This window comes from Rhinoraja longicauda, chromosome 16 (genome assembly GCF_053455715.1).
Source record: "Rhinoraja longicauda isolate Sanriku21f chromosome 16, sRhiLon1.1, whole genome shotgun sequence".
NCBI lineage: Eukaryota > Metazoa > Chordata > Chondrichthyes > Rajiformes > Arhynchobatidae > Rhinoraja > Rhinoraja longicauda.
This window is the reverse complement of record NC_135968.1, coordinates 30,123,808-30,143,282: the sequence shown is the minus strand read 5'-3', so window position 1 is coordinate 30,143,282 and position 19,475 is coordinate 30,123,808. Positions and strand designations below refer to the sequence as shown.

Genomic DNA, 19,475 nt, shown 5'->3' with positions numbered 1-19,475 from the left:
CTCAGCGCATCAGGCAACATCTCTGAAGAACATGGATAGGTGACATTTCAGACTATTCTGAAGAAGGGCCACAACTCAAAACGTCACCTATCCATGTTCTCCCTTTGAGGTATTCCAACAGTTTGTACCTTTATTTCTAAACCAGAATCAGCAGTACCTGGTTATTCCAAGATTTTTCTCAGGAGCATTAACACCTTACATGCAGCATTACCCATGAATAATTTACATTAAATCAACCATCGTTGCAAATAGAAAGCCATGCTAATTTTCTTTATTCTTCTTTTGGTTCCGGTTACTTGGTGTATTATTGACTTTCAATAATCTTGGAATCTTGATTTATTACTATGATGTGATTTTAAACAGCAATTTTATATTAAAGTGAGTACATCTATATATGATTCAACTGGATACTGTACCTCCAATTTCTCACTGAAATCCTCAGAGTAAGGAATAAACCTGCTGTCCACATCCCCCTTGTAAAACCATGTGCACCGTCTCACTTCAGTTGGCTCCTCATCCCAATACACAGCATTGCGCAGGCGGTCATATAAATGAATGTCATAACGACCACCATCACTTGACACAACTACATTTTCAGGGTCTGGTTGTACTGCAAGTGTAAACCAGGTTAGGTCTCTTTAAATTTTGTACCAACAATCAACAATAGCATCAAGGAATAAAGTATGATTAATATAATCTACAATAGAATGAAAAAAATATTTATACAACAAATAAGGGAAAGACTGCTTGACAATTTATTAATGAGCAAGTCCTATAAGTTTTAAAAATAATAATGAAACAAAAAATAGCATAAAAACAATCTCCACACTTATTGGTCAAAAGTAATGAAAGAAAGCAGGTATCCCAGAGACTTTTTGAAAAAGCCTCATAACAAAGAAATGACTAAAATTGTAATGCAAAATAGCTGAAAGATATTTAAGGACAGTAAACACTTCAGAAAAATATAAAGTCAGAAGTTTCAAACAAAATCCCAACGACAGAACAAAGGGACATACGTTCAAATGAACAAAACTAAAATTCAAAATAAATTCCAAAAAGTTTTATTCATATAAAAACACTGATAAAATAGGCATCCAACAGGTTGGTGGCTGGAGCTCCTGCTAAAGGTTGTAAAAAGCTTACGTGTGGTGTTCTTAGGATGACAAGTAAAAATACTTTCTATGTAGAGATCTCATTTAATCTCCCAGCATGTGGATAATTTGGCTCAGTTAGTAGTGTACTTTGTGAAATGTCATGTTGGCACAAGCAGGGCAGCCACATTAACTTATTTTTTCTTCTTAGAAACAGACAGAGTGGCTCAACTGTTTAAGATTGAAGGAAGCCCAATTATCAACTGGTGAGACTGAAATAGATATTCAGGCTTTCTCATTTGGAAGTTCACTCCGGTATTTTAGCTTTTTGTTTATATCTTCTCCGATGTTAGTCAATCATCTTTTGTTTCCCATTTCCTATACTGCAATCTACAAAACAAAAGATGATTGACTAACAAAATACAATGAAAATACAAAATATATCGCAAATTAGACACAACCCTGTGTTAAGCATGAATAAATTGTAGTGTATGGAACAAAAATTAAATTGAAAAAAAAAAAAATTTGAAAAATATTCACAGAAGTAATAGTCTTTATGAAATGGACAGATCTGCCAATGAATAGATCCCAGTTTGTCAACATTGCCAACAGAATCAAAAGATTTACTGCACTTGCATTAAGTGTGTTTTAAATGCCAGCAAACATAACTGACATAAAAAATGAACTGCAAAGCAAAAATAAATTTACTTCTTACACAAGGCAATTACATAATTATCCCTGTTAAGGATTCCAAATTGAAATTTAGACAGACAGAATAGAAAGAAGGAATTCAACCTTCTTTTCATACTCACCAGAGTTATAAACTTCCTCAAGGTTCGCAGTGTCCAGAAAACTAAATGGCATCCAGATTGGTTTTCCCTCTACCATCTTGCAGTAGAACCAGTGGGGTCGTATCGGCTCATAGAAATTATGTGGAGGACTCAGCAAAGGTTGTAATGCTGAGGATATAGGTTTAGGAGGAGGAAGCATTGATGCAGTTTGCCCAAAAGGTGCCTGAAAAAAAATCATAGATATGTCATTTTTGAAAGTATTAGACTTAAATTACAATATTTTTTGACAGTGAAAGTCTGTAAGTTTCAGACACGCACGTAATTTCTTTGAATGAAAGCTGGGGCTAATTTTGCTCATCACCTGCTCTTCCGTTAACTTGCGGCAGTGCTAAGTTTGGGGCAATTTATCCAAGATAACGGTAGGCGACAAAACTGCATTCGCAATGCAGATTGCATCAAAAACAAATCTGTTATCAACTTATGCTCTTTATGTTCCTGTAAAGCTGGGGTTTTTTAAAATTCCAGTTTGAACAGCAACACCCAGAGAACATGGAGAGCAAGATACAGTCGACCTATACCACTAAGTTTGGTGCCATCTGTAAATTTACTCACAATGTTAACTACGTTGTTATCCAAATCATTAGTGTAGATGACAAACAACACTAGACCTAGCAATGGCCCCTGCAGTACTCCACTGATCACGGGCCTCCAATCAGAAAAACCGCCTTGCACAACTACCCTATGACTCCTTCGTCCAAGCCAATTTTGAATCCAATTGACAAGTTCACCTTTCATTCCATGCAGTCTAATCTTCCACAATCCCACCATGCGGGACCTTGTCAAAGGACTTGTTGGAATAAATATAGACAACTCCAATGCCCTGCCTTCAACAACCCTCTTGGTGACCTCTTCAAAAAAATTGTCATATTTGTGAGATACAATTTCCCATGCACAAAGCCATATTGATTGTCCCTAATCAATTTGTGCCCCTCTTAATGCTGGTAAATCCTGTCCCAAAGAAACCCCCTCCAACAATGTTCCCAACAGGCTGATATCAGGCTCAGTGGCCTGCAGTTCCCTGGCCTGTCCTTGCTACCTTTCTTAATGATCGAGTAAAGGAACTAAGCTATGCACAAAAGCCACCTCAATGTGTGAATTGAAAGTTTGCTAATCATGGAGACTTGTTGAAATAGTTAGGAGGCAGAGCAGAGACGTCACAGGAGCGAGATGTAAAATTAAACTAACCTTCATTATCAAATGTTCAATCATTCAAACCTGGACAAGTCAGTAAAGCAACAATGGTAATTATACTGATTTTTTTTTCTCATTTGTGTAGAGGATAATTATCCTTGTAATTTATTAGGTATTTACGCACACCAGCCCTGTAGACTTGCATTTAAATTGAATGCTAAAACTATCTTAGCATGAGTCCCAAAGGATAAGCTACAAAAAATAATTATCTTAATTAAATCCTGTTGAAGGTTTCTTCAGTGGAACTAATATTGTTAATCTAATTTTGAAGATGGACATGGAGCTTTTTAAAATAGATAATTACTTTTCTTTTATACACTAGCTGTGAGATAATTCCTATTCAGTGGACCTACATTGTGGTAGCCACACTGTGCTGCTACCAAGTCCATACTACATTTTATTTGTAGATCTGACTATTATGTAATCTGGACTTTTACATCACGAAAAGAGGATTGTTATTAAGCAATTAGCACATTATAACCATGATTAGACTTCATGTTATGCAAAGAATGCATTGGATTTAGAACATTTAATTATTGTTGTCGAATTTGTAAGCTGCAAAAGAAAACAGTCAGACACCACTGCATTCTATGTTCTAGGCTTGACACGAGAGATACAAACTATATTGGTAGTCAATGGTGCAACTTATTTTTTTCTCCCGATATATCTATATCTCCATATAGATATGTTAACATGGCACATCTTACCTGTGGTGGAGAAACTGGAGGTGTCTGGTAAAGATGATCAGTTGGTGTGGCAGACTGAAATGGAGGCATGTGTTGATGACCTTGGCATGGGCTTTGTTGAGGCTGGTGAGCACCAAGGTAAGGACTGGCTCGACTGCTCTGGGAAATTTGGCGATAAGGATTATAATTCTGCTGGGTCTGAGGTTGGGAGACAGATGTGAAAGCTGTTGATGCGGAACGTCCGGGCTGATTATTCTGATAGGTTGTACTGACGTGCTGAGAGACTGGAGGTGTCATGAAGCCAGCCTGAGACGATGGGCTCTGAAATGCAAAGGAATCCTGCACAGAATGTGCTGAAGAAGCTACAGGTACATCAGCTGGAGTCTTTGAGCTTGCGACTGTCCTTGCAGGTGGTGTTGCCGTTGTACAGGGATGGTGTCCAATATTTGCAAAAGGATCATTGTTGGTTGCCGTCTGAGAAAAATAGTTGAAGGCTGGTGGCTGGCTCATGGGAGCAGATGTCTGACCCACAAAACTGTCCTCCTCACCAACATCTGTTGATTCATCTGCTGGAAAACGTAAAACAGTCAACATTCTCAACTTTATCTATATACTAAAACTCTCGTTTGTTCGCTTGTTCCTGAACTACAGCCAAAACGGTACACGACAATTTTAGCCCCACCTTACGCACCGTCATCCCGTGGTCCTATGGAAGAAGTTTCATTGAAATCAATCAATCTATCCATCTGTCTATCTAGGGGACAAGTGGGGGTGGGGTAGGGGGGATGAAGTTGGTCAGTGGGGGGAGGAGGGGGGGGATAAGGGGGATTGAGTGGGGAGGGTTGTGGGTGCTACACCAATACAGGAGAGGCTTTGGGTCCAGGGCTCACTCAGTGATACCCTCTCCCCTTCCCTGTTCCCCCTCTACGAGGAATGGGCCCAACGGGTCCACTTAGTCTAGTCAGTTATATTTTTAAAGTTATTCACATTTTAAAGTTTAAAAAACCGTGCATGCGCAGTTGAATCTCGGTTGATCTGGTACTTACGTAAGATGGCCGCTGCATCCGCGCGATGCACAGAACAACGCGCCCGCGCCTGCGCAGTTGGGGCTCGTTGAGCAGGGCACGGCCGCCTGCCTCTTGGGAGCGGGTTTGCTGGCTCCGTAGCGGCAGGAGAGCCAGGCCTGGTGCCAGGGTAAGCAGCCGGAGCCTGGGCCCGAGCCTGGAAGTGATCAGTTAACTGCGAGCATGAGGTGGGCCAAGAGGAAAGGCGGCAGCAACAGCGGTGAGGCCGGGCGTTGGTGGAGGCCAAGGCCTGGCGCTGGGCCTGCCCTCGGCTCCCCCGTCCCCCCTCCTCTCCCCGGATGGCTCAGCACCTTCCCCACGCCGCCCAGTCCAGTAGCCTAGCAGCAGTGGGAGAGCCGCCGCCGTCTACACTTGAACATCACCGCACCGGGACAGGACTCTCCCCTCCCCCACCAATGCTATGGCAACCGCGGTTTGTCTCTCAGGTTGCTATTAAATCTTTCCTCTCTCACCTTAAACCCATGTCTTTTGGTTCTTGATTCCCCTACCTCGTGTAAAAGACTCTTGTGAATGTATCCTATCCATTCCCCTCATGATCTCCTACACCTCAATAAGCTCAGCCCTCATCCTCCTGTGCTCCAAGGAATAAAGTACTAGCCTGCTCAATTTCCCCCTATTGCTCAAGTCTCCTCAAGTCCTAGCAACATCTTCATAAATCTTCTCTGCGCCCTTTCTAGCATAACAACATCTTTCCCACATAGGGTGACAAAACATAACACAAGTCTCCAAATGTAGTTACAAAATTATAAAAAGCAATCAAATGCATTTCAATAATTTGTTAACTCAATTTAGAATTGTAAATAACTTGAAACATGCCTCTCTCTCACAGAGCCATTCTGCACATTGAAATAAATAGCAGTTGAATCTACACAAGATCTAACCTGGTACCATTTTAGTGGTTGTATTAATCTCCAACACCATTACTGATCTCATCTCTTCCAGCTCTCTGCCCCCTAAAGCCTCCAACCTTATTGTTCCCCAGCCACGCACGGCCCGTTTTTACCTTCTCCCCAAAATTCCCAAACAGAACAGTCCTGGCAGACCCATTGTTTCTGCCTGTTCATGTCCCACCGAATTAATTTCCACCTACCTCGACTCCATCCTATACCCCCAGTCCGATCCCTACCTACCCATGTCCAAGACACCTCACATGCTCTCTGTCTCCTCAATAACTTCCGTTTTCCAGGCCCCCACTCCCTCATCTTTACTATGGATGTCCAGTCACTCTACACCTCCATCCCCCACCGGGAGGGTCTTAAAGCCCTCCGTTTCTTCCTCGACTGTAGAACCAGCCAATTTCCATCTACCAATACTCACCTCCACCAAGCAGAGCTGATCCTTACCCTCAACAACTTCTCTTTTGACTCCTCCCACTTCCTTCAAATCCAAGGCGTAGCTATGGGCACTCGCATGGCCCCTAGCTATGCCTGCCTCTTTGTAGGGTACGTCGAACAATCCCTGTTCCAGGCGTACATTGGCCCTATCCCCAAACTCTACCTCCGCTACATTGGTGCTACCTCTTGTACCCATGCAGAACTCACTGACTTCATCAATTTCACCACTAATTTCCATCCTGCTCTTAAATATACTTGGACCATCTCCGACATCTCCCTACCGTTTCTGGATCTCACCATCTCCATCATAGGAGACAGACTAGTGACCGACAAACCCACTGACTCCCATATTTATCTTGACTACACTTCTTCCCACACTGTTTCCTGTAAAAACTCTATCCCCTACTCCCAATTCCTCCGTCTACGCCACATCTGCACCCAGGATGAGGTGTTCCATACTCGGGCATCGGAGATGTCCTCATTCTTTAGGAAACTGAGGTTCCCCTCTTCCATTCCCTCTCCTCAATATCCTGCAGCTCCGCTCTTGCTCCCCCTCCCCCCCCATTCATAACAAGGATAGAGTCCCCCTTGTCCTCACCTTCCACCCCAACAGCCATCACATACAACAAATCATCCTCCAACATTTCCGCCACCTCCAACGGGATCCCACTACTGGCCATATCTTCCCATCTCCACCCCTTTCTGCTTTCCGCAGAGACCGTTCGCTACAAAACTCCCTGGTCCACCCGTCACTTCCCACCCAAACCACCCACTCCCCAGGTATTCCCCTGCAACCGCAGGAGATGCAACACCTGTCCCTTTACCTCCCCCCTCGACTCCGTCCAAGGACCCAAACAGTCTTTCCAGGTGAGGCAGAAGTTCACCTGCGCCTCCTCCAACCTCATCTGTTGTATCTGCTGTTCCACATGTCAACTTCTCTACATCGGCGAGACCAAGCGCAGGATCGGCGGTCGTTTCGCTGAACACCTCTGCTCAGTCAGACTCAACCAACCTGATCTCCGGGTGGCTCAGCACTTCAACTCCCCCTCCCATTCCCAATCTGGCCTTTCTGTCCTGGGCCTCCTCCATTGTCAGAGTGAAGCCCAGCGCAAATTGGAGGAACAGCACCTCATATTTCGTTTGGGCAGTTTACACCCCAGCGGTATGAACATTGACTTCTTTCATTTCAGGTAGTCCTTGCTTCCCCTCTCTATCCCCTCCCCCTTCCCAGTTCTCCCATTATTCTTCCTGTCTCTGACTACATCCTATCTTTGTCCCGCCCCTCCCCTGACATCAGTCTGTAGAAGGGTCTCGACCTGAAACGTCCCCCATGCCTTCTCTCCCAAGATGCTGCCTGACCCGCTGAGTTTACGCCAGCATTTTGTGTCTACCCTTTAGTGGAGTTTTCTCAATGTAACCGCAGAAAGTTGGCCTTCCATCACTGGACTTCAAGAAAAACTCAACTGTAGAGCACAATCGGAATTGCTTGCACTGAACAGTGCACTTGCCCAAGAACTGCTTCTGATAGTTAAATCATAAGAACATTGTACAATACAGTCCGAATGAAATTCTTGGGATGAAAGTCCTCACATCTGTTGGCAGCATTACAACTAATTACCTGTGGCCAAATACCAATCTTGCTGAGTACTTTGTAAGTCGGAAATGCAACAGATAGAATTTTTCTTTAAAAAGATGGTGCACTGGAAACAGACTTATCAACACAACATACTTTTTTTGCTTAACTTAATATAATCAATCTTCCACGGCGAGTATTTTCCACACAGAAAATATAAAAGCTTGCGATTGTTTCATCAGGTTTAAGGGTTGCCTCCATCAGCATTTTGTTTAGCATACAACGGCATTCACACACTCTTTACATTGTCACATGATTCCAGAAACAATACATTATTCTATGGCATAGAATAACGAGGCTGTTTAAATGATAAACATGTCAATCCCTGCAGAAATACATAATGTTTTTAAAAATCCCAGCTATAGCACAGCCATAATAAAGTGGAAATCATACTCTGCAAGGGAAGGAGAGGGGAGGCAGTACGAGATAAAAACCTGATCTTGTCATGCCTGGAGAATGCATGATAAATTATAACCGCATATTAATATTTATCTGCACAATCCAGTAATAATGCAAAAATCTGTTTATTAGCCCATTATTAATCATATTTTTGTTCCTAAGTGGTCCCTTGGAAGGTGGCATGCATCCAATTTGGTTTATGGGTTCTGAGATGGCTGATAAGGCCAATGTTCATTTCTATAGATGGGGCTGGAGGTGTCAGACAGGGGGCGGGGGAGTTTGTGAGCTGAAGCGCTCCTTATACATGATTTCAAGATAAACATTTTGTGCATTGTTAGACACAGAAGTAAGAAAGCTGTTGGTTAAGTGGCCAAAGACAAAGAACACCCTTGACACTGGGAAATAATGTTCGCAGGCATGGAATCTCACGCTATCATACAATTTCAGATTTTTATACTTTTGCTTGTTTTTCCCCCATCCCAACTTTCTCAATCCAGTCCTTCCTTCACTTTCCATGCTGCTGTCCAGAATTAAATTACACATCATCACTTTTCCTGGTTTCGCCTTAGCATCCCTCAGTACAGATTCTTCAACCCTGTGGGTTAAGGAGATGGACAGTTTTATCTCTCTTCACTCAGATAGCCTGGGTAGTATCAAACTACTTTTTGATTTCTTATTACTCCAACTTCCAATGTAGAAGAAAAACAGAGATCTTCCACTGTTATGTAGTCATAGAGCATAAAAACATGCCCTTAGGCCCAATTTATTCATGCCGACAAAGATGCCCCATCTAAGCTACTCCCACTTTCCCGTTTTCCCCTTATCTCTTTCTTTTCCTATCCATGTACCTGTCGGAATGTCTTTTAATTGTAACCATTGTACCCGTCTCAACTACTTGATCTGGCAGCTTGCTCCATTTACCCACCACCCTCTGTGTGGAAAAAGTTGCCCCTCAGGTTCCCATGTTGTTGAATGGTGAAAGTATGTTCTTTACCCAGATCTATCCCAATTAGCGGGGCACATGAAACAAGGCTAGGATTTTGAAAATTAACGCAGTATCTCCATGATGATTTGGAAACTGACGTGTGATCTACACAGGAGAGTTTTGTCATCTGTTAATTTAAAGGATTAACAGTGAAGATGGTTATCACCTTCTTCATCACTATAAGCACTGTAAACTTCCAACATAGGCTTTAAATACTAAAAACCTGTAATGATACTGATGGTTCCAATATACGCAGTCTATAAAGCAGATATAAAGCACAATATAGTACATTAAGGACTTCGAATCTCCTTATTACATGATAATCTGTATGTGCTTTTCTGAGTCCACTGTAATTTATAATCCTATGCTTGAATTTCCAGCGCCCTCAGCTGCAAATTAAAATGATCCCATAAATGAATGCACATCAAGACCTACAAGAAGTTGGGAACCACTTGAAAATGTTAGCAGCCACGCCAGGGTACTAGCCTTTAGCCCTCTCCCACAAAGTCAAATGTGGGTCCCTTGAAGGCAGACACGGGTGAAATTATTATGGGTAACAAGGAAATGGCAGAAGAGTTGAACAGGTACTTCGGATCCGTCTTCACTAAGGAAGACACATACAATCTCCCAGATGTACTGGAGGACAGAGGATCTAGGGGGGTAGAGGAACTGAAAGAAATTTTCATTAGGCGAGAAATAGTATTGGGTAGACTAATGGGACTGAAGGATGATAAATCCCCTGGGCCTGATGGTCTGCATCCCAGGGTCCTCAGGGAGGTGGCTCTAGAAATAGTGGACGCATTGGTGATCATTTTCCAATGTTCAATAGATTCAGGATCAGTTCCTGTGGATTGGAGGATAGCTAATGTTATCCCACTTTTCAAGAAAGGACCGAGAGAGAAAACAGGGAATTACAGACCTGTTAGCCTGACTTCGGTGGTGGGAAAGATGCTGGAGTCAATTATTAAAGAGGTAATAACGGTGCATTTGGATAGCAGTGAAAGGATAAGTCCAGGTCAGAATGGATTTATGAAAGGGAAATCATGCTCGACTAATCTTCTGGAATTTTTTGAGGACGTGACAAGTAAAATGGATGAAGTGGAGCCAGTGGATGTAGTGTATCTAGACTTTCAGAAAGCCTTTGATAAGGTCCCGCATGGGAGATTAGAGCACATGGTATTGGGGGTAGGGTGTTGACTTGGATAGAAAATTGGTTGGCAGACAGGAAGCAAAGAGTAGGAGTAAACGGGTCCTTTTCAGAATGGCAGGCAGTGGCCAGTGGAGTGCCGCAAGGCTCGGTGTTGGGGCTGCAACTGTTTACCATATATATTAATGATTTGGAAGAGGGAATTAGAAGCAACACTAGCAAGTTTGCGGATGACACAAAGCTGGGTGGCAGTGTAAACTGTGAAGAGGATGTTAGGAGGTTGCAGGGTAACCTGGACAGGTTGAGTGAGTGGGCAGATGCGTGGCAGATGCAGTATAATATAGATAAATGCGAGGTTATCCACTTTGGCAGCAGAAACAAGGAGGCAGATTATTATCTCAATGGAGTAAGGGGGAGGTGCAGCGAGACCTGGGTGTCCTTGTACACCAGTCACTGAAAGTTGTCGTGCAGGTACAGCAGGCAGTGAAGAAAGCTAATGGAATGTTGGCCTTCAAAACAAGAGGATTTCAGTATAGGAGTAAAGAGGTTCTTCTGCAGTTATATAGGGCCCTGGTAAGACCACATCTGGAGTATTGTGTACAGTTTTGGTCTCCTAATTTGAGGAAGGACATCCTTGTAATTGAGGCAGTGCAGCACAGGTTCACGAGATTGATCCCTGGGATGGCGGGACTGACATATGAGGAAAGATTGAAAAGACTGGGCTTGTATTCACTGGAGTTTAGAAGGATGAGAGCGGATCTTATAGAAACATATAAAATTATAAAAGGGCTGGACAAGCTAGATGCAGGAAAAATGTTCCCAATGTTGGGCAAATCCAGAACCAGGGCCCACAGTCTTAGAATAAAGGGGAGGCCATTTAAAATTGAGGTGAGAAAAAACTTTTTCACCCAGAGAGTTGTGAATTTGTGGAATTCTCTGCCACAGAGGGCAGTGGAAGCCAAATCACTGGATGGATTTAAGAGAGAGTTAGATAGAGCTCATGGGGCTAGTGGAATCAAGGGATATGGGGAGAAGGCAGGCACGGGTTATTGATTGGGGACGATCAGCCATGATCACAATGAATGGCGGTGCTGGCTCGAAGGACCGAATGGCCTCCTCCTGCACCTATTTTCTATGTCTATGTTTTCTATGTAATTAAATTCAGGACTCCGTTGTGAATGTGTCGGGAAGATCAGGACTTCCTTCCATAAGTGAGTCACAAATGTGCTGGCTGCACTTCACTAACAGATTTTTCATGGAGTCTAGCATTGAAGCACAAACTTGCTGCAATCCCTTGTCTCAACCGATGCCAAGTTTTCTGATGCAGGAAGAGCAAACTCAGTCATCTGAATAGGAGACAACTAAATATTGTAAGGCATCAGAAGCAAATGCAAATTAATTTTTCATATTATAAATTTAACTTTGGTTAATATTTTAATTGCTTAATAATTCATGTTTTTAAAGTGATTAATTCATTGATAATTGACCTTTTGCATGTTATTGTTAAGTGCAAGTACAACTTGTACTGGACAGGTGGGAAGTTCTGGCACAATCGACCAATAATGCCATGATGGTAGATGTGCCATTACAGCAGGATGTGGCCTGTCAGAAGATCTTACAATCCTGTAGTATTATTCAAGATAAACTGTTGCCTTGGCTCACATTTTTCATCCAGAATACATTAACTGTTTATTTCTTTCACCGGTAAATGGGTGCCATAAACAAGCATAAACAAGCGATTTGTCTGCCAATATAACCACTCTAATCACAAAATACTAAATACAATATTAAGCAAAAAAAATCTGTCCTTTAAGTTACCACAATGCAAAGCATTTTATAACTGTATCATTGGAACAAAAAATACTAAAACTAAAGAGTAAATTAACACTGTTCTTTCCATTTACAAATGAAACATTCTAGAAAAAAATAGAATGCTTTACCCTCAATAAAAATATAAAGTCAAAGAGAGATACAACACAGAAATAGGTTCTACAGCCCAATGAATCTGCATCGAGTATTATCCACTCATTTATACTAATTCTATCTTAATACCATATTTTCATTAACTCTCCCCAGATTCCACCATTCAAACACACAACACAAGGAGCAACTTACAGTGGCCAATTAATCTACAAATGTGCACATCTTTGGGGTACGAGATGAAACCAGACCACCCGGAGGAAACCCACGTACGTGATCACAGGAAGAACATGCAAGCTCCACATAGACAGCACCAGAGATCATGATTTTGAACCAGATTCTGTAGTGTGGTGATGCACTATGTCTTCTAGTTAACCACAGAAACTGACAAGGAAACTTCAAATCCACAAAAAAATTGAACAGAAATAACTATAAAAATGTATTGAGAATAAATGACACTGTCAAAATACATTCTCTCATAAATTAGATCTTACTTAGAAATTTTAAAAAAGTATTGTTTCAACAAGGTGACACACACCTTGATCAGTATACCATGCCTACAATTCGACTCTAAAGGACATTTGGATAGATCTCCGAGTACTGAACAATTTAAAGAGTGTGTGAGGGTTTGGGGGGGGGGGGTCAACCGTGACAGCTGACAGTGCTGCGATTGGAGCATCCGGGAATCTGTATTAATCTCCTCAGAATAAAAGTAAATTTCTCGACATACCTGTGATAAAATGCCCAACACTTTGTGCAAACAATATGCACCACAACTGACACACTGAAGAAACTAAGTTGGTCTAGGCGATACAAACTCGTTGAGCACCAACGTTGAACTTCTGATGTTAGTTGCACATTATGGTAAGGTACCACTTGAATCTCTCTTGGAACTTACACGTCAGACCGGTCGATGCTCAGTGGCAGAGGCCACAAACACTCCCCCATCCCTCTTTCCCTCCCCCATCCCTCTTTCCCTCCCCCATCCCTCTTTCCCTCCCCCCCCCCCCCCCCCTCCACTCATTCACTGGAGGCACAATCTCCCAGGACAGTTGCAAGTACCAGTGGGCCAGGCTCCGGCCAGCAGGGGACCCTGGGGTCAGTCCATGAGCTGCCCTCTCTACCCTCGACCCCTCCAACACAAGAAGACAAGACCCCACAATAGGCAGCTCCCCTCCACTTCCCTCTCCTCCCTCCCCACGGCCCAGCTCAGTCACCCACCGGCTGCGAGAAGGCTCGAGTCCGCCGCCTGGGCCTGGCTGACGGGAATGAAGGGCACGGGGAAGCTGAAGTCGGTGTCGGACGAGAAGAGCAGGTTGGCGTTGGGCTTCTTCTCAGCCATCTTGGCCCCTTCCACTCTCTGATTTACACGTAGCAACTGGCTTCCGCGAAGCAACGCTCGGCATGGGGGAGGGGCGGCAGGGCGCCCTACGTGTGGCGTCACGCAGGAGGGCGTGAGGAGAGCGCCCGACGTCTAGCGTCGCGTCGGCGAGCAGGGCGACCTACGCCTGACGTCACGTCGGCGGGCGTAAGGAGACGGCGTAGTAGTGATCCGGGTTTCCCGCCATTGACACTCACCGCTGGCGGCTCCGGGCCGGGGCACGAGCTGCGGAACTCTCGGGGACACGGAAGTTCCGTCGCGTGCGTTGTAGAGCCTGGGAGCCGGTGGTGCAGCGCGATGCCGGGCGGCGGTGACTGGGTGAACCATCCACTGGGCGCCGTGCACCGCATCTTCGGTCAGCACGCCTTTGTTTTGTGGCCTAGCCTCTCATCTCCTTATCTAAAGAAAACAAACTCGCCCGGGATCGCCTCCGCCCCGGAGCCGGGTGCATGCATACTGCCAGGCCTTCAGAGCACCGACCCTTTCCCCTCCAGCCCCCCCTCTCCTCTCCATCCTTTAGCGTTCAATTGGGGAACGTTACTGAAGTTGTGTCAGTTTTTCATCAAAATGCCTGAGTAACTCAGCGGGTCAGACAGACCACTAGCTTCCTGACCCGCTGAGTTACTGAATGACATTTTGTGTCATTCTTTGGGAATCACTGGCATCTGCAGTTTCTCAAAATGCAATGTCTTTAAATATGAGCTAATCTATGTAAACTCTACAGATAATTTAAAGTGCAAGATATGAATTATAGGGCACCGATATTTCCGTGTACTTTGTGATTGATGCAAATTTTGGGGGGGATTAAGTGGAAGAGGGTTGTGGAGACATGAAATTAGATTATTTGATTTTCAAAAACGTTTTGTGTTTTACATCTGAAATCGACAAGGTTTTGTGTTTTTGGTGCCCAGGGCAGTTCTTTGATGGATAGGGAGCGACTTCGCAAGGGCATAAATAGAACAGAAATGTTGCAGGTATTTAACATAACGGACAGTAGAGGGAAAGAAACAGGATTCATCTTGAGCTTCATCGGAATATAATCTGTAAAATGTACTGTCTCTCTCTCCCTCCAGGTATTCAATCTGATCTGGGTATTTGAAAGATTTTCACATTTCCAATATCTACAGTATTTGCGTTTGTAAATGCTCTACAATTCTTGTAAAGTGTAATGCTTACAAGTAATGAAATCCACCCTTGATACTACAGAGCATGTTGCTGGAAATTTTATCTGACATGCCACTTGCAATATAGGTTGCTTTTAACGGCTCATTACATTTTAGCCATTGTTCAATGGTAATTCTTGTTTTGTTAAACTCTGGTTAACTTAGTGGAGTGCCTCATTTTGGATTACGATCAAGCTTTGTCTTTAAAATAGCTCATCAACTTTGTATCTGTTAATGGGTTGCTTTTGAATTGTTACAGAAACCAATTGCATGATTAGTGAATATTTTTAGCTTGTCGGGCAGCATCTCTGGCGGACATGGATAGGTGGCATTTTGGACTGGGTCCCTGCTTCAGGCCGATTTTCATGTCTGGGGTGGGAGAGAGAGCTGGGATAAAGGAGTGGGTGCCAACCAAAGCCTGGTAGGTAATAGGTTGATACAGGTGAGACTGACTTGATACACTGATGAGTGGACAAAGGCTCGAGATGAAAAGGGGTCAAAAGGGTGTAAGATAACGAGAGAAGAGGAATGCAACATAAAGTCAGTGGGAGGGATATAGGTTGAAGGGTTTGGGGGGGGAAGAGGGGAAGGGCCGTGGGTGAGAGGGGTGCGCACCCAGGTGGGGCACAGGGAAGTGGGGGGTGCCTTGTTTATTGGTACACACAAAACTTGCCAAGCATTTGGAGTTGAAAAGCTCTTTTGATTTGAGTGAAGCTGCAAAAGCAACTTGTAGGCAAGTTTATCACAAAGCTTCGGATTTTTTTCACCGTGTGTGGTGACTCCCCAATCTTCCCTGTGATGTGATTGAGAAATAACTACCTCCATTGCAGTTGAGGAAGAAAGATTTCAATATTGTCTTCCTTTTTATATTTCCTTATAATTTGCCCCTGAAGCTTCTGGAGAGCATGCATGATCAATTGCATAAACAATTGCATAAAAGATAGCATTGAGAAACCCAAGTACTATCTTTGTGAAATATTCAGCCATGAAAGTTTGGCTGTTAAATATTGTAGTCATTTGTTGATTGGGTTTGGAAGCTGCATTTTTGCCTTTCATTACAACCCCCCCCCCCCCCCCCCCCCCCAAGCTGGATTGTTTTCTAAACTGGCACGACGTGGGGCTTGGTATGCATGCATGCTATACTGGTACTGCAGCTTTTTGGGTCATGCCTTGCAGTCGAGGGACCCACTCTGGGTCTGTAGGTTCTGAAGTGGCTTCTCAGGCCAATATGAGACCTGCAGACCCTGCGACAGATTGGGCAGGAGATGCTGAAGGGACAGACAGGCGGGAGATAGGTTGCGAGGTGGTCATTTTCCATTTGCATTGGAGTGCTGTGAGCTGTCAGCATAGGGAAGCAAGGATCTCTATGCCATTGTAATGAAGGGCCGCTTCAGTGGGGATTTGTGATACTGGTAATCTCGTGTTTTTCGAACAGCAGGATCTCCAACTGGCACTTTGGTGTAGTGGTAGAGATGCTACCTCACAGCGCCAGAGTCCCAGATTCGATCCTGACCTCGGATGCTGTCTGTGTGAAGTTTGCACCTTCTTTCTCCCTGTGATCGCGTGGGTTTTCCCTGGTAGCTCCGGTTTCCTCCCACATTCCAAAGACATGCAGCTTTGTAGGTAAATTGCCCCTAGTGTGTAGGATGCAAAACCGGGATAACTTAGAACTAGTGTACAGGTGATCGCTGGTCGGTGTGGTCTCGGTGGGCTGAGGGGCCTGTTGTCACACTGTATCTCTAAACTAAAGTAAACCCTGCAGAGAGTGCAATTTGGGGGCTGGAGTTGAGGACGTGGATAAAACAGCTGTCCATCTGGATGGAATTGGGCTTTCAGCGCTGAGGTTATTGACCGTGACAAAAAACTCCTTGCCTGTGTTCACCTGACACGTTTCATCCTGTCCCTCCCAGCTTTCTATAGCCCCCCCCCAATCAGTCTGAAGAAGGGTGACAACACAAAACATCACTATCCATCTTCTGCAGGAATGCTGCCTGACCCATTGAGTTACTCCAGCACCTTGTGTCTTGTTTTGTGTAAACCACCATCTGCAGTTCCTTATTTCCACAGAGAAGGTTGATGCTGGTTTGGATGGATTTTGCAGAGGTGTTGTTTGTGTTTCTCTGTGTCCCACAGGTGCATGGGAGGCAGGAAGATCACTGCTTGTGGATGCTTGTACCAGGTGTAAAGTCTTGTTAATCAGACACTATCTCCCTTATCTGGCATAAAAGCTGTGCAGACACACAGAAGGCAGTGGTGTATAAATCCCTGCCTTCACTGAGGTGGTTCCTGAAGTAGGGGAAGCAGTTCTTGTTTTCCAGGGTCTCATCAAGGGTCTTTGTTGTTAGGAGGGTATTTGTTCCGCAGGGTCAGAGTGGTTGAGAATCTTAGCTTTGTGAAGTTGTCTATATGGACTTCAGTCAGGCCTTTGAGGTTCAGTATGACTGGCTGTTGTGGAAGGTTGGATCACATGGTTTCCAGGGAGAGCTAGCTGTCTGGATACAGAATTAGCTTCATGGAAAGCTGCAAAGGCTGGTGGTGAAAGGTTGATTTTCGGACTAGAGGCCTGTGACTATTGGCATGCCTCTGGGATCGGTACTGAATCCATTTATATTAATGATTTTGATGAGAATATGGAAGGCACAATTAGTACGTTTACAGATGACACTAAAGTTGTTGGTATCATAGACGGTGAGGAGAGTTTTCAAAGATTACAGCAGGAACTTTATCAGCTGGGTAAGTGGGCTGAAGAATAGCTAATAGAGTTCAATGCAGTTAGTTAAGTGCGAGGTGTGGTATTTTGTGAAGTCAAGCCAAGGCATGACCTTCACAATGAACGATAAGGCCCTAGGGAATATTGTAGAGCAGTGGAATTTAGGAGTACAGGTGCACAGATCCCTGAAGTTGGTATCGCAGGTAGATAGGGTGGTAAGGAAGGCTTTTGGTACATTGACCTTCATTAGTCAGAGATTGGGTATCGAAGTTAGGACGTTCTGTGACAGTTGTACAAGATGTTGGTGAGGCATTTGGAGTATGGTTTAGTTTTGATCACCTAGCCATAGAAAAGATGTCATTAAGCTGGGAAGAGTGCAGAGAAGGTTTGCAAGGATATTGTCAATTCATGAGGGTCTGATTGAGGGAGATGGCCATTGCCATCTGTGTTTATTTATTTATTCGTGTCATCACACAGCTGTTTGTCAATAGCGAACAAATTTAGTGCCATGTCGTTGGCCTCGGCAAGATCCTTTACAGTGCATGTGTCATGCAGCATGTCACAGCTCAGGAGATGTTCCATAGTCTGGAGGCCACGTCCACACTCGCAGTCCGCCGCGTCTTCAGTATATCCCCACTTCAGCATGTTCGATTTGCTCTTCCCCATGCCTGTCCGCAGTCTGTTGAGACTGCGATAGCTTATCCACGGTTGGTCGGAACCTGGAGGGATCGATTGCCATGTGAATGTCTTCCGGAGATTTTTCTCGTCTCTCTTCCCAGAGTTTGAGCCTTCTGGACGATGCACTGCAGTCCAGGGGATGGACAGAAGAGAGGAAACTTCTGCGTGATTTCAAAGATTTGTGACACCTTTGTGGTTGAACGGGAGTCCATCTGACCTCTAATAACCTTTTTGAATCAGTAGCTTTCGTAGCTCCATGTCCACTCAACCAGAAAGCCCCCATACCAGCCGGCCTTGCAGTGTTTTTCTGTCTCTGTCTTTGCTTCAAGCTCCTGCGATCCATGCCCATTTTGTGTTTAATTTGATTATTTCAATGCTCCCCCCACCTGGTCTCCGGTCTTCTCCAGATCTATATGTGAATCAGACTCGGCTTATCTTGCCTCCTGTGTACTGACATACCTCAATTAGCTTCCTGATCTGCTTCGCCTTCCCTTCAGTGTTCTCACCTCTTGTTATCTTGTCCTGGTTTTTACAGCATTTCCCCTTAATCTCTGCAATGCGGCTCTCAGCTGAGCCCCTTCATTCAGAGAGAGAACCATGCAGCCCAGAACAATAGACAATAGACAATAGACAATAGGTGCAGGAGTAGGCCATTCAGCCCTTCGAGCCAGCACCGCCATTCAATGCGATCATGGCTGATCACTCAATCAGTACCCCGTTCCTGCCTTCTCCCCATACCCCCTCACTCCGCTATCCTCAAGAGCTCTATCCAGCTCTCTCTTGAAAGCATCCAACGAACTGGCCTCCACTGCCTTCTGAGGCAGAGAATTCCACACCTTCACCACCCTCTGACTGAAAAAGTTCTTCCTCATCTCCGTTCTAAATGGCCTACCCCTTATTCTCAAACTGTGGCCCCTTGTTCTGGACTCCCCTAACATTGGGAACATGTTATCTGCCTCTAATGTGTCCAATCCCCTAATTATCTTATATGTTTCAATAAGATCCCCCCTCATCCTTCTAAATTCCAGTGTATACAAGCCCAATCGCTCCAGCCTTTCAACATACGACAGTCCCGCCATTCCGGGAATTAACCTAGTGAACCTACGCTGCACGCCCTCCATATGTTGATGCCAACCATCCAGCACCTATCTGAACGAATCCCATTTGGACCTATCGTGTCTTGGCCATTCAAAGACTCGTTGAAATACTGCTGAAATACCA

The 19,475-nt window shown here is 44.3% G+C and overlaps 2 protein-coding genes across 5 annotated transcripts in view; one reads left to right on the top strand and one right to left on the bottom strand.

The window, feature by feature from the left end:
• The window catches only part of sec23ip (SEC23 interacting protein), an 87,087-nt gene extending 73,342 nt beyond the window's left edge, over nucleotides 1-13,745 (bottom strand). The window contains exons 1-4 of one of the 2 annotated variants that reach the window (XM_078413518.1): nucleotides 13,544-13,745; nucleotides 3,841-4,388; nucleotides 1,904-2,105; nucleotides 417-610 (exon numbers count right to left, since the gene is read on the bottom strand). In XM_078413518.1, the coding sequence (XP_078269644.1) occupies nucleotides 417-610; nucleotides 1,904-2,105; nucleotides 3,841-4,388; nucleotides 13,544-13,664 (1,065 nt within the window). In that variant the 5' untranslated portion in view covers nucleotides 13,665-13,745. The remainder of the gene's footprint in view (nucleotides 1-416; nucleotides 611-1,903; nucleotides 2,106-3,840; nucleotides 4,389-13,543) is intronic. The other variant, XM_078413519.1, reaches the window with a different exon arrangement.
• Nucleotides 13,495-19,475, top strand: part of mcmbp (minichromosome maintenance complex binding protein) — a 29,566-nt gene continuing 23,585 nt past the window's right edge. The window contains exon 1 of one of the 3 annotated variants that reach the window (XM_078413522.1): nucleotides 13,495-13,637. Coding sequence is in view for 1 of the 3 variants with exons in the window: in XM_078413520.1 (XP_078269646.1) it covers nucleotides 14,001-14,058 (58 nt within the window). In the remaining 2 variants the exon portion in view is untranslated. Of the gene's footprint in view, nucleotides 13,638-13,860; nucleotides 14,059-19,475 lie in introns of those variants that run through there. The other 2 variants (XM_078413520.1, XM_078413521.1) reach the window with 2 other exon arrangements.